The sequence below is a fragment of the Athene noctua genome, chromosome 5, assembly GCF_965140245.1.
Source record: "Athene noctua chromosome 5, bAthNoc1.hap1.1, whole genome shotgun sequence".
Classification (NCBI taxonomy): domain Eukaryota; kingdom Metazoa; phylum Chordata; class Aves; order Strigiformes; family Strigidae; genus Athene; species Athene noctua.
Genome location: NC_134041.1, coordinates 2,163,802 through 2,180,917, shown reverse-complemented (window position 1 = coordinate 2,180,917; position 17,116 = coordinate 2,163,802). Strand labels below are relative to the sequence as shown.

The 17,116-nt window shown below is 53.7% G+C and overlaps 1 protein-coding gene across 1 annotated transcript in view; it reads left to right on the top strand.

The window, feature by feature from the left end:
- The window catches only part of SGIP1 (SH3GL interacting endocytic adaptor 1), a 50,299-nt gene extending 33,593 nt beyond the window's left edge, over positions 1-16,706 (top strand). Inside the window, exons 15-25 of the mRNA XM_074906018.1 lie at positions 1,504-1,959; positions 4,849-4,970; positions 5,806-5,932; positions 9,273-9,332; positions 13,200-13,311; positions 13,705-13,860; positions 14,336-14,468; positions 14,762-14,964; positions 15,396-15,460; positions 16,052-16,216; positions 16,634-16,706. Coding sequence (XP_074762119.1) covers positions 1,504-1,959; positions 4,849-4,970; positions 5,806-5,932; positions 9,273-9,332; positions 13,200-13,311; positions 13,705-13,860; positions 14,336-14,468; positions 14,762-14,964; positions 15,396-15,460; positions 16,052-16,216; positions 16,634-16,656 — 1,622 coding nt within the window. The 3' untranslated portion in view covers positions 16,657-16,706. The remainder of the gene's footprint in view (positions 1-1,503; positions 1,960-4,848; positions 4,971-5,805; positions 5,933-9,272; positions 9,333-13,199; positions 13,312-13,704; positions 13,861-14,335; positions 14,469-14,761; positions 14,965-15,395; positions 15,461-16,051; positions 16,217-16,633) is intronic.
- Positions 16,707-17,116: the final 410 nt, after the last annotated feature.

The window sequence follows — 17,116 nt, the reverse complement described above, 5'->3', positions numbered from 1 at the left end:
GGTGGGAAAAGCCCCCCCTGGTCCCACAGCACGGGGATGGAGAGGGACAGGGGGGAGAGAATGAAATGGTAACTGGAATAGAGGACGACCTGAAGGAAGGGATTGAGAGACGTTGCTGAGAGCAGCTAGAGGACATAAAGTGCTTATAAGCGTATAATTCATGTTGCTGTCTGCTGGGGGTGCGGGTTTTGAGGCAGGAAGGGCAGCCCCTGGCCTTTGGGTAGGGCACTGTATGGGCACAGACACACGCAGAGCACCTCGGGGTGTTGTTACCATCGCCGTGAAGAAATCCCCTGCTCTATCCATCGATATTTCATTCACGCTCACATATCTTGATTTTTTTAAATTTTTTTTTTTTCTATTCACCCAAGCAGCCAGACGGGCTGAGCGTCCACCCACATATGTAGATCCATCAACATGAGCGAACGCGACGCCCAGCCACGTGTGATGGTTTATTTGCTGCCTTGCTGCACGCTTCAGCCTGTGCATCAATTAAACAAAAAGCGAGCGGCAGAGGTCTATTTTTTTCCCGTTTTAGCAAAACTATATTTTATCCCCTAAACATAGAACAGATGGCTCCCCCAGACGCAGGATCAGGGGCGGGATGCTGACGTGAGGAGCCCAGAGGACACGTTAGTTTTAGCCGGATGCACGTGGCCATAACGGGCCACAGGCTCCCGTGCTACCGCGGTGCTGCTGCCCTGGTCCTCACCCCATCCCTCTGCTCAGTCTGTGCCAAAGGAGGCACTGGGCAGCTTTCCTGGCACCAGAGCTGCCTCCTCCCCAGGCTCCAGCCCTCGGGGAAGAGAAATGCAAGAAAACAGGGCACGGAAGGAAGGCGAGAGGATCTCCCTCTTCTGGATGTGTAACGCTTTGCTGATGAATCCCGTCTCTGTGTCGGTTGTGAAGTCAGATATGAGTGTTGTGTGGTAGCTCAGTGAGTGAGCAGAGCCCTAAAATACCCTTATCTGCTGCTGCTTGCATCTGAAATACATACACCCTGTCTGCTTCCCTCTGCTGCATGCCCAGCACCCCTTCTCGAGAGTGTCAAGCCAGCATGTTTAAATAGATATATTTATATCTATGTGTTTATAAATATATATAGTGGAGCGTGCAGCTGAGCGTGTAAGTTTAAGAACTGATAATTCAGAGTGATGACAGTGACGCAGCGACGTTATTTAGACGATACGTACCAAAGGCTGAGCTCCAGCTGTAAATTTTGGGAGGGTGTGGGACCGTGGAGTGTGAGGTGGCGGAGGAGGCGGGCTCGGCTCCCGGTGCATGCGCGCTCTCGGGCCCTGCCTGTCCTTCCGTCCCTGTGGTTCATTCTGTAATGAACGTGACGTAGAAACTTTCTGGCACATGAATTATATTCTCCAGCAGCTTATAAGAAAAACGTGCTTTTAAAGCATCTCCTCTAGCAAGTAGCTGACGTAGAGAATAGTGTGACTGCGGCTTTCTCTCGGTTATTGCTAAGTGTAAAATAAACTGCTTTGACCACAGGAGGGGACCAGACAGCAGCAGAGCTCAAAAGTGACAAACTTCCATCCATCAATGACTTGGACAGCATTTTTGGCCCCGTGCTATCCCCCAAGTCTGCTGCTGTTAACGCAGAAGACAAGTGGGTCAATTTTTCTGATCAGTCCCCGGAAAACGCGACTCCGGAGTTGACGCCCCGGGAAAAAGCGGGGTCCCCGCCAGCGGCAGCGGGCGGCCTGGCCGACGCTCCAGCAGCCGAGCCCTCCCGCCCGCTCCCCTCGCCGCTCCACCTGGAAGAGGTTCCCAAGAAGGTTTCTGAGCAGCCCCACCTTAAGGATGATAACTTGGAGCCGGTCGCCTCTCCCAAAGATTTTGGGTCGGGACAGAGAGCGACCCCGCCTCCCCCTCCGCCGCCCACGTACCGGACGGTGGTCTCCTCACCCGGACCGGGCGCCAGCAGCGGCACGGGAAGCACCAGCGGTACGTCCCGCGGCGTTGGGTGTGCTTCGGTGTGGCCGTGACCGCATCCACCGTCCCCTCCCGCCTGGTTGTGCCTGTGCCCGGCGCCCGCCTTCCCACCCGGCCGTCTCGTGCTTCCATGTCCAGCGTCTGCCCTCAGCCTCCTGTGTCCTCTCCCCTCCCCACTTTTTGCTGCGTGTCTGACAGTTGGATGGGTCTGACACCCTCTCCCCAAAGCTCCCGCGAGCTGCCCTTCCCACATCTGCTACGCGTGTAACCCCTCGATGCAAAACTTGGCACAGGATTGCCGTTGCTGAATATAGGTGGAAACGTCTCAGGCAAATAATCTGAGCGAGCCTCAGCACCAGGGGGCTTTAAATCTGTTGCAGACAGACAGATCGCTGCAAAAAGTCACCCTAGGGCTGCTGAGAACAAATAACTCTGAGCAGCTGAAGGGCACTTGGTCTGTCTCAGCTGTGTGAGTGTGGGGCTTGAGAAACATCTTCCAGGGTGAACTTCTCTCAAGGGCAGAACCAGATTGGTGTGTCTGGCTGCCTGACTTCACCTGCTTAATTATAAATGTCTGTGTGCCCGTTAGGGCAAACGAGCTTGCAAAGGTGCAATGTGATCGTGTTATGTTAGAGGCTGACCCCAGGGCGCTTACTGTGCCCGTGCACCATGATGTGCAAATCCCTTCCCCACCGGCTGCCGTCCTGCAGCCACCAGGGATTATTTTTGAGAGAATTAATCCCACAGAGCCCTGCAGGCACCTCTGCCCATGCAGGCAGGGGTGGGCGATGGTGGGGGAACGTTGGGTGTGCACACCCCCAGCCCTGTACCCCTTGTCCCCAGCCTCCTGGGAGTTTAAGAGCTGTGCCACCCAGTCTGGGGGGGCTGCTGGGGGTGTCCCCCCGAGCGTGGCTGTTGCTGTGAGTGTGGCTTTGCTTCCGTGGTGGTGGCTTTTCTGTGCTGGCTTGGTGAGGTGGCTGGGGGGCGTTGGGGGGGATCCACATGGGGCTGGCAGCCTCCGGCTGCTGGTGGCACTGGTCGGAGCTGGGATTTCACAGCAGGAAGCAGCATGTTTCTTCCAGCATCGTTCTCCACCCCGATGCCAGCTGAGCAGCTGCCTCGTGCCAGCAGAGAGCTGCAGGATGGGGACGTGCAGGTCGCTCCGTCCGTGGGGATGGATGGGGAATCCCCACTCAGCGAGGCAGCACTTTGGGAAGATCCATGTCTCTTCCCCAGAAATTTTCTGCTGTCTCGGTTTGGCATGCTTTGCAGCCTGCTGACACCTCAGCCTTACCCGGGACAGCGAGCTGCAAAAAATGCAGAGTGTTGAAATACGCACAGAAAAACTGTACAGATCTTCAGAAAGCTGCATCCTGCACCAGCTGGTCTGGGTGCAGGGGGAGGATTCGGCCCTCTCCACCTTTCCAAGGCCTCCGTTGCTGCATCTATCCCCAGCACTGCCCAGCTTTTGGATCCGTGGAGCAGAGCCAGCCCAGGACACCCTCCTGCCCTCGCATGCCCCGGGAGCCCGGGCAGGGCTGGGGACCAGCATCCCAACAGGCTTCTGATTTCGCGCTGGTTTACAACATGCTGCCACAGTTTCTTGTAGAAAATGTCTAGAGGTATGTCAGTCTCCCAGAGACCTTAAATACTTGAAGAATAAACCTCTGTGGATGAGAGCTGATGTCTGGCAGGGCTTCAGCTAGCTGGTGGCCACTCCTGAGCTCGGACTAAATGCACCCTTGAGGTCTCCGTCTTGTGACACACTTTCAGTCCTGCTAGGTTAGTTTCCCTGGATGATTCTTATTTTGTCAGGCTTTTATTGGGGTAAGGAAGGAAAAATTCAAGCTTTGGTTCCCAAATTAAGCTTCTAAATAAAAATGCCTTCAATTTTGGAGTTATGTGAATAAATGGCCAGGATTTACTCTCTTTAGGTCTTAGCCTTCTGTTGTTTACCGCTCACTCTTATCTCTATAGATCTGGCTTTGAGATTTCCTTAGTCTGAGCCATCACTCAAAAAACTTAGTAAACCGACTCTCCTGTAAGCAGAAAAAATAAAGCTGAAGACATGATTTTATTGTCAGTCTGAGGAAAACATGCGGCTCTGCAGATTGTAGGGTTGCTGCCGTGCTCCACGGAGGCTGGCAGCAAACGCCAGCTCAGCCATCCTGCAAAAGGGGGTCTGCGTCCCCCCACGCTCCTGCTGCCCCTCTTGTCTTAGTGCAGTCTCCGACCGCTCTGCACAGCACCAGTTATTGCTGAACTTATCCCAGAAGGAATTTCTGTACATGGAGCCAAACAGCTTGCTGGTTATCCTCTTAAACATCTGTTAAAATTTCTGTTTGATTGCAAAAAGTCGCCCTTCGCAGCAAGGCAGCAGCCGCTGGGAACCACGTGAACCCCGACAGCAGCACCCTTTTCTTCTCCGAAACTTTTCTGGAAGGCTGAGAAACACATTATGCTCCCAGCGAATCTGATAATCTTACTCCTCCACCCTTCCTCTTCTTCACTCAGCCAAAGCTTTGCCCCTCTTGCCAGGACCCTTCGTTCCTGTGGTGAGGGGCCAACCCCCCTCGCTGGGAGCTGTGGCATCACCTGCTGCAGGGGTTAAGCATCATTTTTCTCCTGCCCACGTCTGAAGAAAGCCGTAAGACTCCTCCAATAACAATATTATGCAGCGCTCCCGGCTGAGGGAGCCCCAAAATCTTTTTCTCCCCTGCAAAACTGCTGGTGCAGAGCAATGGTCAAGGGGGGCTTGCGCAGGGCGTGTGTGGGCACCCGTGCTGGCTCCCAGTCAAGAAACCTTTGCTTCCAGACGGGGCACGGGTGGGCACGTGGGTCTGGGGTGGGTAGCCATGGGGCCCAGCCTGCGATGGGCTCACAGGTCCCATTTTGTTGCAGGTTCCTCGTCGCCGGCTCGCCCTGGCACGCCGCTGGCCGCCTGCGGCACACCCCCGCCGCCGCCACCCCGGCCCCCCTCCCGGCCCAAGCTGCCCCCCGGCAAACCCGCCGTCGCCGACGTGGTACGTTCACGAGTGGGAGCGTGGGGTGCACGGGGGAGTGCGTGCACCGGTGGGGGGCGGTGGGTCTGTGTTTGCAGCTCGTTGAGGTGGATTAACGGAGCGGAGCAAGAGATTCAGGGCAAGTAACTAGCGGGTGCTGGTTGGAGTTGTATAAAATTTGTTTGTCGAGATAAATTATGTGTGGAAAAACGGCCTGTGAACACCTCCTCTGCCTGCCGCCGCGGCCCGGCGAGGCCAACGTGGGCGAGCGGTGGGTCGTGGTTATGGTAAAGGCAGAAAATGGGTGTGAAAAGGGTCCGTGCCCGCCCACCCTGGTGAGGCAGTGTGGGTCTGGGCATCTGGCAAGCTTTGGGGGGGTTCCTCACCACTGTACCGTGCCCTGGGCCTCCGGGTCCTGCCCCGCCACCCCAGGAAGCTTCAGGTAAGTGTAGAGAATTTTTGGATCAATCTTATGGGTATAAAATTATCCCCGAAGGATCTCCTCGCTGCTCCCCGGCGAGCTGGCACGTGGTGGGCACCGGCACCGCTCCCTTCCCGACGCCGAGTGCGTTAAATCCATCCCGTGGCCCCTGGAGCTCCCGTCCTCAGTGCGGATGGGGACTTCAAACACCCAGACCCAGAAGATGGTGGGAATCGTCTGCCATTTTTCTAGGTCCAGACTAAAATGCTATTGATGCTAAAAAACCTAAAGTTGTTTAGTTTTGGGTTAACACGGCGAGGCTGCCTCTGGACCTGGGGTACAGAGAGTTACAGCTTCAGGCAAAAGCTTCTGTTTGATGCAGATGTCGCTGTGTGTATTTTCTTTAACCTTTTGTTATTTTATGTTTTTCTACAGTCCAGGCCTTTTAGCCCTCCTATTCACTCATCCAGCCCTCCTCCGATAGCACCTTTAGCCCGTGCTGAAAGTACTTCTTCCATATCTTCCACCAATTCCCTGAGTGCAGCCACCACTCCCACCGTCGGTAAACGCATACAGCACTGCTGTTCTTTCACCTTTCTTAGCTCTTAAATGATTCCTGAAACTTTTTCATTTACTAGATTGTTCTCTGGGTTCACATTCATTAATTTTCATCAGGTTTTTAAATGCAAAAAGGGATTTGAGGGGGGTATGATGGATCGTGAACGTGATGCTGCTAGGGAAGCTGTCTTTGTCGCAGCTCCAAATGTTGTGAAAAAATGAATGTTTGGTGAAGTTAGGGGTTATCACTATGTGGAATGTAATATAAAATGTGCTTATGGTCTGTAAATTTGGTCAAAATAAGCTTTTTTTTTTTGGGGGGGGGGGGGAGATGCTTGTACCTGGAGAGGAGGGGGGCTGGAAGCCAGACCTTGGGATCCAGGAGACAACTAATATTAAATCTCTTTGAATGTCTTAAATTTGTGCTTCCCCTTAAAGTGGTAACGGGAAACAGGGTCTTGGAAAAGGCTCTTCCAAACCGTTAGTTTGACACTTCCTAGACCAGAACAGAGAGCTTGCAGTTTTCTTTTGGAGGAATGTCCTGAAAAACATGGGTGTTGCTAAACCCCCCAGGTGCCCCCCAGGGCCTGAGACAAGAAATTCAAATAAAGTCTGGCTGGCAGCTCCCAGGCTCCACGCGCTGGGTCCCCCCGTGCCTCCCTCCTCCGTCCCCTCCATCCCGGCTGCCAGCGCTTCCCTCCTCCTCCTCTCCTATTCCTGCCATCCCACCCTGCTGCCAGCCCTACCACCCCTTGCTTCCCGCAGCTCCATCTTCTACCAAGAACACCTTCCTCCTTTTTTTCTTTCCTTTCCGTGTTTTTTGCGCTGAGCGCGCCGGGTTTGCGCGGCGGGGAAGGGGCTCTGCAGGCCGTCGCTGGCGTAGGCTGGCAGATGGGCTCTGCGGAGAGGCCCGAACCCCCAACCCTTCAAAAAATCCAACCCTGGTTGGTGTTTGTGTGCGCTCAGCCGCAGTCCTGGCTGCAGCGTTTCCCATCTTTGATACTGGAAGACGATGGGGTGGCCCGAGCCGTGTGGCAGATGCCATCCCCGTAGTGCCAGTGGCCGCGTGTGCCCGCCCGAGCCCTCCCCCGTAGGTTTGCTGGAGTCTCCGACCTGCGTCTCCATCCTGTTGTTTGCTTCGCTCTCGAGGTGTCGTAGATGCTTGTACCTGTTCGCCGGCTGTTGGTCACCGTCACAGCATGCTGCTGGAAAAAAAAACAACCAACAACGTACCTCAAGCAAGGGCTCAGCCAGCCCCGAGTGTCCCCGGTGTGTCGGCTGTCGGTCCTGTCTGTGCCCGCTGTCCCTCAGCTTCAGCGGTGGGGCTGGCGGTGGCCTGGGCTGGTGGCCGTGGGGTGCCTGGGGCCACAGTGGTAACCACGAATTTGGTGGAGGGGAGCAGCCAGGCTGAGGACAGGGACGGTCATGGGGCTTTCAGGAGGCTGAGAGAAGTGGCTCTGAAATGGGGGCTGTGTGCGGGCCCTGCAGGCTGAGCAGGTGATGGGTCCCTTAGGCTCTTGGTTTAAATTTTAGGGTTTTTTATTTTCCCTAACTCATATATTTCTGTGAACAAAAATTGCTGCTTGATGTTTTTAATGAGCTACCCGCCCTGAGCCCAGCGTGGCTGCGGGGAGGAGCAAGAAGCTGTGTTCATTGGCCCCAGTGGCTCCCACCCCCTCCATGGGGTTTTTTCTTGAAAAAGAACCAAAATCAGGGCTCTTGGGTCACAGGGGGACAGCAAACGGGGCATCCAGGAGCACCCCCAGATTGCGGGTTTTGCACTTTCAGTTCCGTGCAAACAGATGCTGCATTGCCAGGATTTGGCTTGGGAAAACATGGATGGGGGGCAGGCAGGGGCAAAGGGGGTTTGGGAGCCGCTCTGGGAAAGCCCAAACATCTCCCCCTCATCCCCCCTGAGGCGGCTGGGGCGAGGGTGAGCCCCAAAGATAAGGCGAAAGGGGTGCAGGGCAGAGGAGGGGCCGGGAGCAGGGCTGCGTGGGCACAGCAGCGGGTTGGGGACCGCAGGGGTGGGGGGGTCCCCTGGGACTGGCACGGGGCTGGGACACCCCGACTTGGCGGGGGCTGCCCACAGCCCTCGGGTTGCCGCCGGGTCTGGTTCCACCACACTCTCCAGCTCTGGTTTCCTGTGGCAAAGTCCGATGGAGTTTTGTCTGAGAGCATGTGGAAGAGTTATTTCGTTTATTATTTGTCCTCCGTGCTGTTCAGGTTTGCATTTGTTGTGGTTGCATGTGCAGTCTGAATAATTTATTGCAAAGAAAGAAGCTGTTATTTCTGTGTCAGTGCCCCTTCCGTTATTTTTCTCGTTAAAAGCCTTCTCCGTCTTTTTCGTGCGCTGCTTGATTTCATTTGGGATTCGGTTTTTTTCATTCTTTTTTTTTTTTTTTCTTTCCCCTTTCCTTTGCGTTTCTTCTGCTTATGTTATCAGAAGATGATGCTTTTAGTGACAAACTGCCCGCGTTCGAAAGGCACTGTGAAACGCCCGCAGGTACTGTACGAGCAGGGCGCTTTCGCCACGGCTGCCTCGGGAGCGGGGGGCTGCGGGCACCCCGAGTGCCTGAGCCCCGCACCCGCCGCTCGCAGCACCTTGCATGACAGTTTCTCAGTGAAAAAGGACCGCGAGGTGAAAGGCTGTCACCTCTTGGATTCAGAAGGGTTAATTTAACAGCTCAAAAAGCCATTTTTTCCCCCCCTACCTCCAGTTATTTCAACAGTACCTGGTGTCTAACGTGGCTTTTGAGGCAGTGTGAGCGCAGGGAGCTGGTGGTTGTAACAGGAAAGATTCCAGCTAGGCATCTTCTGCTCTGTGTGCCTGTGTCTGTTTCTCTGCAAGTTTTATGTCCTGAAATGCAACAGAAAACACCTACGTTTCACTGTCGCTCGTTCTGCACACCGGCGTGGCACGTGGTTGCAGGATCCCGGCAGGGAACGCTCGCTGCCGCGGTTGTAGCACGGCAGAGACGTCACCGGAGGTGAAGAGGATAAGGCACGTGGGCCAAAATCAGCACAGTTAGAATGTGCTAACGGAGCGCATGAGCCGAGAAGCCTCTTCTACTCTAGTCCGAGAAAAAGAGAAAACCCCTCCAAAACCCTTACCAAGCAGGCAAAAATACTCTTCCATCTGGGCTTCCATAGCTTTGCTTTCTGCTTTCTGTTTCCTAAGCCAAAATCAGCGTTTAAACCCCCTTTCCTTGCACGTGAACGGCTTGCAGCGCCTTGTCCCCTCCCCGTAGCGAGATAAATGACCTGCTCTGTGACTCACACTGTGTCCTTCTCTCTCCCTCTCCTTAACCTTTCCCATCCCGCTTCAACTCCTGGCCATACAGAGAATGAACAGCCTTCCCTCGTTTGGTTTGACAGAGGAAAGTTTTATTTGACTTTCGAAGGTAAGTAGTGCATAGCATACCCGGTAACGACTTGCTCCCCTTGCTCTTGCTCTCTGACTCCCGGGGTTTCCTTCAAAGGCTCCAGTCCGGCTTTCCGTGCGAAATGCTATGGCTACTTAGATGACATCGCAAGTTCAACCAGAATAATTTTGATTTGATTTGTGCCATTTATCCCAATGATCTGTTTCCCTGTTTATTATTTAAAAAAAAAAAAAACGCAAACAAAACCAAAACCCAAAAGATTATTCTGTACCGAGACTGCGGTGAAAACCAGAGAGCGAAACCACTTGCACTGCCGAGGAACTTGACTCTGTCAACCAGGGCTTCTACTTCCCCTCGCAAGCTGCTCGATACCCTGAGCGGGCTGTGGCACAGTGCGGTTAATTAAAACCCAAAGGGTGACGGTTTCTCTGCCAAGCTGGGATCCCCTCCCCATCTCCCAGATTTTTCCATGGTGAGGGGTCAGGAGCGTGCCAGCAGCGCCAGCAAAGCACAGCCAAAACACCACCAGGTTGTGCTGCCGGGGTGGCTGGTTTTGTGTTGCAGGTTTTGGGGTCCCTCGTTGGTGAGAAGACGCGGAGGGGAGGATGCAGGGGGAGGAGAGCTTGTTTTGGGGAGCAGCATCACATCTTGGAGAGGGCAGAGGCACGGGTGCCTGGAGAGCCCCAAGGCTTTGGAAGAAGCCTCATCTCACAGACACTGTGACTATATTTTTCTTAAAAAAAAGAAAAAAAGCGGGGAGGTTTGGTACCAGCAGAAGTAGGTGCTTTAAAACCCAAAGGAAGCGCTTTGATGCTGTGGTGCTTGCGGGCAGAGCGGGGCTGGGGGATGCTGGAGCGCGGGTCCCGTGGGTCTCGCTCTCTGTGAAGGGTGTGACCCGTGTCCCCTCCAGCAAAGAGCTGAGCACCCCGGGATCGCGCTGCCCGGCCGCCAAGCACGGGCCACTCGTGTCTGGGGAGCAAACCCCGCCTTGGCGAGCCTGATGCCATAGCAGCAGCCAAAGGTGGTGGTGACCAGAGGGGGTTGGTTTCTTCTTCCTCTCCTTGTCTTTGAAATGGTCCTTTGGGAAGAGCTGAGCTCGGCGGGGCAGGGCCTGGCGAGGGCTGTGCCGGGTGATCGCTGGCTCCGAGCCGTTATCCCTCAATCCGTGCACCCTGCGCATCCCCACTGACCCCCCTGCTCTGCGTGTCCTTCACCCCCCTCGCTCAGCCTAGCACCAGCACTGCGAGCACCTTGAGCGTTTGGGGGTTTTCTTGTGGTTTTGCATATTAATCTTGATGGATGATCTATCTGAATTCTTATCCTTTCTTGTGGCAGTGTGAATGGTCCAGAGCCGGGGAGGGTGGGTTTGTGCGGGGCTTTCCTGCTACTAGATGGCTAAAGACCTTCCTCTCACCTTCCCTGCCGAGATAAACCTGATGTTCCTCTGCTGGGTGATACCTCCAGTTCTCACCCTACTAGAGCCAGTCTGCATTGACGTTTTTGGATCCCATCTGTATTTCTGGGTGGATGCGATGAGGATATCCCACCACGTGCAGCTGGATTCGATGTGCTTCAGGGGGCCGTTGCTCTGGGTGTGCGGAGCAAGGACACGCTCTCTGATAACCCAGCAGTGGTGGCTACGGAAAGAATTTATTAAAAATATGTTACGCTCCCAGTCCGTGGTGCTGCCCCATGGCCAGGGATTGCAGCGGGGCTGCAATAATCTGCGTGTTGGGTGGGTGCTGTGAAGCGCCTGCTCTTTAACGGGTCGTTTTCAGAGTCCCTGATGGGTAGCTCGGGGCTGTACCCTCAGAAGCGGAAGGCTTGGGGAGCCACACGCTGCCTCCCTGGGGTCATTAGGATAATTAATGTGTGTGTGCGTGGTGATGGGTCTGTCGTGAGATGCTGGGTCTGCCCGTCCTGTGTGCTGGGACGTGCTGCACTTACCGAGCATCGTTATTCCAGGCTGTGGCTGAAGTCACTCATTCCCCTGAGTCTCTTAAGACATATGACCAAGAGGGAACACGTGGCTACATGAATATTTTACACCTTTTCATGCTACATTAGACGTTTGAAGGGAAAATCCCCGCACCGGAGAGGCTCATCTGTGCCTTTAGGAGAGAGCAACTTTGCTTTTATACATTAACGCACTGCCTGCATGGATGCATTTGTAAGGCGTGAGGAATCCTTGTCTGCGAATAACACGGTTTTTTTCACCATCAATATATCAAAACTCAAAGTGTAATTTAAGTGACAGAAGTGCTTTCCCCAGGAGACGCTACGAATCCTGATTTCCTACACCCAAACCCTATTATTTACTCACACAAAATTTGCAGCAGCCAGCCAGGACCTTTTAGTACCTCACACAAAACCCGGGGCAGGTTGCTTAGATGTGAGGCAAAAAGCAACAGGCAACGGGGCAGCGGTGGGAAACAGGCGGTAAAGAAAGGAGGGGATTATTTCTGAAGACAGTTTGAGCAGAAAAGCAGGAGCTCACCAGAAAGACGCTGCGTTTCTCTCGGTTGCTTTGCTTTTCCCCTTGCCCCACTGCCTGCGGAGGTGTTGCCCTTCCCCAGGCCAGTGTTTAATCTTTTAGCAGCTTAGGCTGAAGTTGGCACATGCGTGGCCCAAACAAAACCCTGGGCTCAATTAACAGCCCGTTTCACCTGCCTGATTCGAGACTTGTAGATGAAGGTAACAGAGTAAGGGAGTCCCCGGGTAAGCTGCCCCTCCGCAGACCTTTGCCGTGGCTTTTTAGCTGGTTTGGGGCAAAATTATCCTTGTGCTTAACCTGATGTACAAACTATGCTATAAAAAAAGGTTCCAAAACGGTGCGTTGCAGAGAAATAGATAAAGCTGAACTTGTAGTGCCAGGGCAGGGGTGGTGACCTCTCAAGGACTTTTTTGGGTGCCTGAGGATTCAGCGGGCAAGCAACCACTAACCCCGGGCTGATTTTTCAGCACATTCCCCGGGGAAAAAGGCAAGAGCTTTGCCGTGTCAACAGCCGCTGCTCGCTCTCCTCTTGGCGGCAGGCGCGAGGAGCGGGCCATTGTCCACCACGCAGGGTTTCCAGCACGCCCGGGGCTTCTGCTGTACGTTTGCGGTGATGCTTTCATCCTCAAATGGTTTTGGAACACAGGCTTTCCTGGCCAGCCAAGGAAACCTGCGTGTGATCATGCAGGGCTGAATTATTTTAGAGCCTGGCTAGCGTCCGTGGACCGAAACAAAATTACCTTTTTTTTTTTTTTTTTTCCTTAAATCACCTAAATAACCCGTGGATTGAGCATTCTAGATTTGCAGCCAGAGTCCCGCGTTCTCCACAGTTCCAGATTTCTGACGATTTGCAGATTTGCCGTAGCATACCACAGGTTTTGTGGGGTGAGCAGCTGGCGGGGGGTGGGTTTGCCAGGCACACTGGGCAGGAGAGGGGAGCGTGTCAGGATCACGGGGACCCCCCCAGATTGGGGTTCCCACAGGCAGGAATTGAGGCAGCATCAGCTTTCCCTCAGGCAGCCTCAGCTATCTGGCCAAGGGACAACAAACCTCCCCAGCCCTTCTTGCCAGGGCCCAAAAACCTACTGTAAAAACTGTCATGCAAAGCCTGCCGTGTGCAGCCCCTCCGGAGCCGTGCCGGGGGGGTACTGCTGCCCCGCATGCTGCTCGTGGCCGGGGCTCCTCCATTATTTTCTTTGCTTGCTTTTGCAGTGGAGGGAAAAAATAATTTTAAAATGTTTTTAAAGCCTCATCCAAAGCCTGGGGAACTTAATATTTGCCCCTAAAGCTAGGCTGGGGTTCTTGGTGAGCACTCCCTTGCCGCAACCCAGGGGGGGAGCGGTGCCGTTTCGCTCTGCACGTAAGAAATGGAGGTTTTTGCTCTGTTGCAGGCTCCTCACGGGGACCCAGCCCCCTCACCATGGGGGCACAGGACACCCTGCCCGTCGCCGCCGCCTTCACGGAAACCGTCAACGCGTACTTCAAAGGGGCTGACCCGAACAAGTAGGTGCTGACCGACGGGGTCTGGGTGTCAATATGGGCGGTCCTGGGGGCAGGACAGGCTTGGGGTGCTGTGGAGGCTTTGGTGAGCATCTGGGTGGATGGGGAGGGAGGAAAGGAGGGGCTCTGGGCTCCGTGTGCTGGGGTGCCGGTGCGCTGCACCCAGCGGGGTACAGGGTCAGGATGCTCCTGGGGTGTCCCCACGAGCATCGGTCCCCATCCCCAGCAGGCTGCCAGCCTTTGCTGGTATCTCAGCTCGCTCTGGTTTAGGATCACAAGAAGCTTAATCCCCCAGTGCTGCGGGTGGGAATTGGGGGGCAAACCCTTCTCTCCTGCTGCATTTTGAGGCCCCCATTCCTCCCCCCATCCCCTTGGTCTCTGTGTCTGGCGCTGCAGGTGTATCGTGAAGATCACGGGGGAGATGGTGCTGTCGTTTCCAGCGGGCATCACCCGACACTTTGCCAACAACCCCGCTCCGGCAGTGCTCACCTTCCGCGTGCTGAACTACAACAGGCTGGAGCACGTCCTGCCAAACCCCCAGCTCCTCTGCTGGTAAGCCCCTGCCTCACCAGTATCCCAAAGGAAGGGGATTTTTTTTTTTTCAGAAAAATGGGGTGCTTTGCAAAAGCACATGGCCCAAAGTATGCCCTGATTTGGGGAAGGAAACTCTCAACACCTTAAATATTTGCTGGAGTACTCCCTCTGAGAGCAGCCCCTTTGCCAGGCGGAAGAGCATCAGGAGAGAGGTGCGATTGCTCTGATGGGGTTTGCTTGGTTTTTGTGCCTCGCTCTGCTCATTAGACCTCCTTTTTGCAAACTGAGATGACCTACAGGTTGTATCTGCCGTGCCTCCCCGGAGATATCTGAGGACGAGGCAGAGATGTGCGAGAGGGAGGCAATATTTCTCTAAATGTGGGATTAAATGTGATCCCGGCTGGCAGCCGGCGCTGCTGCCCTGCGTGCATTGTCAAAAAGCTTTGTTCCCCCGAGGCGGCTTACGTGAAGGGTTAATTCTCCCTCTGTGCAGTGACAACACACAGAGTGACGCCAGCACGAAGGAGTTCTGGGTCAACATGCCAAATCTGATGACTCACCTAAAGAAGGTATCGGAACAGAAACCACAAGCCACCTATTACAATGTGGATATGCTCAAATACCAGGTAGGGAGTTTTTTTGTAAGATAAAACTGTGCTGTAAATCTGTGCTTAACTTATAGATGTAAAAGATGGTATTTCCCGAGAGCAGAGTGGAGATAACGTGAGATGAGGGCATGCTATCCTGCTAGTCCCTTCTGTATGTCACTAAATTGCCTGATTTTGAGCCCAGTACAAACTTTCTATGAGAATTCAAGGTATTGTCTCCTCTGAAACCAAATGCAATGACTGCGTCTGTAAAATGGGATTTCTCCCTTCACCCCTATGGAAACTAAATGTTTTTTCTGTCATTTTGGAAGGTATCTGCCCAGGGTATTCAGTCTACTCCATTAAACCTTGCAGTGAGCTGGCGGTGTGACCCTGCAAGCACTGACCTCCGCATTGACTACAAATACAATACAGAGGCAATGACCACACCGGTAGCTCTAAACAACGTCCAGTTCCTCGTCCCTGTCGACGGAGGAGTAACCAAACTTCAAGCTGTGCTTCCTCCCGCTGTCTGGTAGGAACTGCTCACCTGACAAAGAGCTTGAGTGCTGCCTCTGCCATGTCCCTGCCTAAAAGAGGCATCCTGCCTGCTGGCTGCAGGAGGGGATCACCCTGGGAGGTGTCTGCGGGCAGGAGCTGGGAGCCCAAATCTGTCCTCCTCTTGCAGGAGAAAATGCGCAAGCCCACTCTGATCTTTTTTTTTTTTTTTTCTTGCCATTCCCACAAGCAAGTGGTCAGAGCTGAACCCATGCATGAAGGCAGTAGAATAACAACCCTTATTTCATGTTTTGACTACTTTTATCTAGGGCTGAGCTCCCAGAATTGCAGCTCTGGAGAGCAGCACCGGAGCTTCCCCCTCAGCCCACAGAGCCTTTAGCAAAATTCAAATGACTCCTTCGTAATTTCTCGTTTCCTATAGAAATGCTCTTCTTCATGTGTTTTTAGGAATGCCGAACAGCAAAGGATATTGTGGAAGATCCCTGATATCTCTCAGAAGTCAGAAAACGGAGGTAATCCTGCAAACGTGCATGTTATTAACTCTGAATACTTAAATCAGACGCTGACCCGTTTATCATGCCGGCACACAAGTCCAGACACACAGACTCCTGCTGGCACTTGCTGGGGGAGGATGTTATTTAAAGCTAGGGGTGAAGAGCTTTGAAAAGCGGGGATCTGTGCCACTGATACCGCTTTGCCAATCGCTGTGCCGTCACGGAGGAGGGGTATTATCACCCCGGGTTCGGATGCGGTTGTTCGTCAAGTCCTTTGCTTCGCTGACCCGCGCTGCGTTTGAAGGCTGAGGGCTTACGCTGGATCCCCGTCGCGGGGAGCACAGCCTCCCGTGGGTCGCTTCTCCACGTGCAAGCTCAGCTGCTTCGTATCGCTGGGGTGTCTGAAATGTGAAAATCTGCTGGGAGGATGAGGGGGTTTGCCTCTGGTCTCACCCAAGGGGTGCTGCTGGCTCGGGGGCAACGGTGGGAGCAGGCTTCGCTTGCAGCGCTTTGGGCATTTCCTTGCCTTTGCTGGCAAACCTGGCCCTGGGACGCACGACGTGCCTCTTCAGGCTTGTAAGGGTCTCGTGCGGGGCTTTTAAATTGCAGGTGTGGGGTCTCTCCTGGCCCGGTTCCAGCTCTCGGAGGGGCCGAGCACCCCGGCCCCCCTGGCCGTGCAGTTCACCAGCGAGGGGAGCACGCTGTCCAGCTGCGACATCGAGCTCGTGGGCGCCGGGTACCGCTTCTCCCTCATCAAGAAGAGGTTTGCGGCAGGTAGGTGCCTTGCCGGCGGCTCCTCTCGGGGTGGCAGTGGCCCCAACGGTCCCCTCTGGCTGCACTGGCACGCCTGGCACTGCCCTCGCTCTCTATTTGTTGGCTGTTTGAGCCCAGAGGTCCCGTCGCAGCACAGCGTGAGGGGGCTGGCCAGTGGCAGAGGGGCAAAGCTCCCTTGTGTGAAATAAATCCTCCTGCTGCTAACGAGAGCCTTGAATTTCACGGGCTCTTTTCTGTGCGTGGGTCCTGCGGGAAAGGCAAGGTCTGGGCATCTCCAGGAAGAGCTTTTTTCCCACTGCTACTAAGACAAGTATTTTTCCTTTTGACCCACTGCTGTATAAAAATACAAGTATTTGTGTTTTTATTGGGAATCGGGGCTGCTCCCTCCCCGCAGCTGATTTCTGATCCCATTTCTAGGTAAATACTTGGCTGATAACTGATGGAAGCTTATGCAAGTCTATGGAAAATAATATGGAAAATACCCAAGGACTGCTGTGCGTGGAACGGGTTTTAATTACAGTTTAAGGAAAATGAACTAAATCCTGCACTCGGGACATTTCTGCTGGAAGTGTCGACAACTTTCAGCATTTTTTTTCCCTTGGAAAACACCGTCTTGACCAGTCCTACAGTATTTACTTCTAGATGTAACCTTGTTAATGGTTTTAAAATGTAATTATTGTATTTGTAAATTGTACTCATTCCAGTAAGGCTGTATTTTGGCAGTTAGACACTTGAGTTTTAGCATTTTACCATTCATGAAATGGATGTAATTTAAACTGTGGTATATAAATTTAATAGTAGTACTGTTGAATGGCACAATGCTTACAGAGGTAGATTACATTTTGTCAATATATATGATTTAAATACAATACGGATAGCTGTTATGAAGGGGGTGCCTCA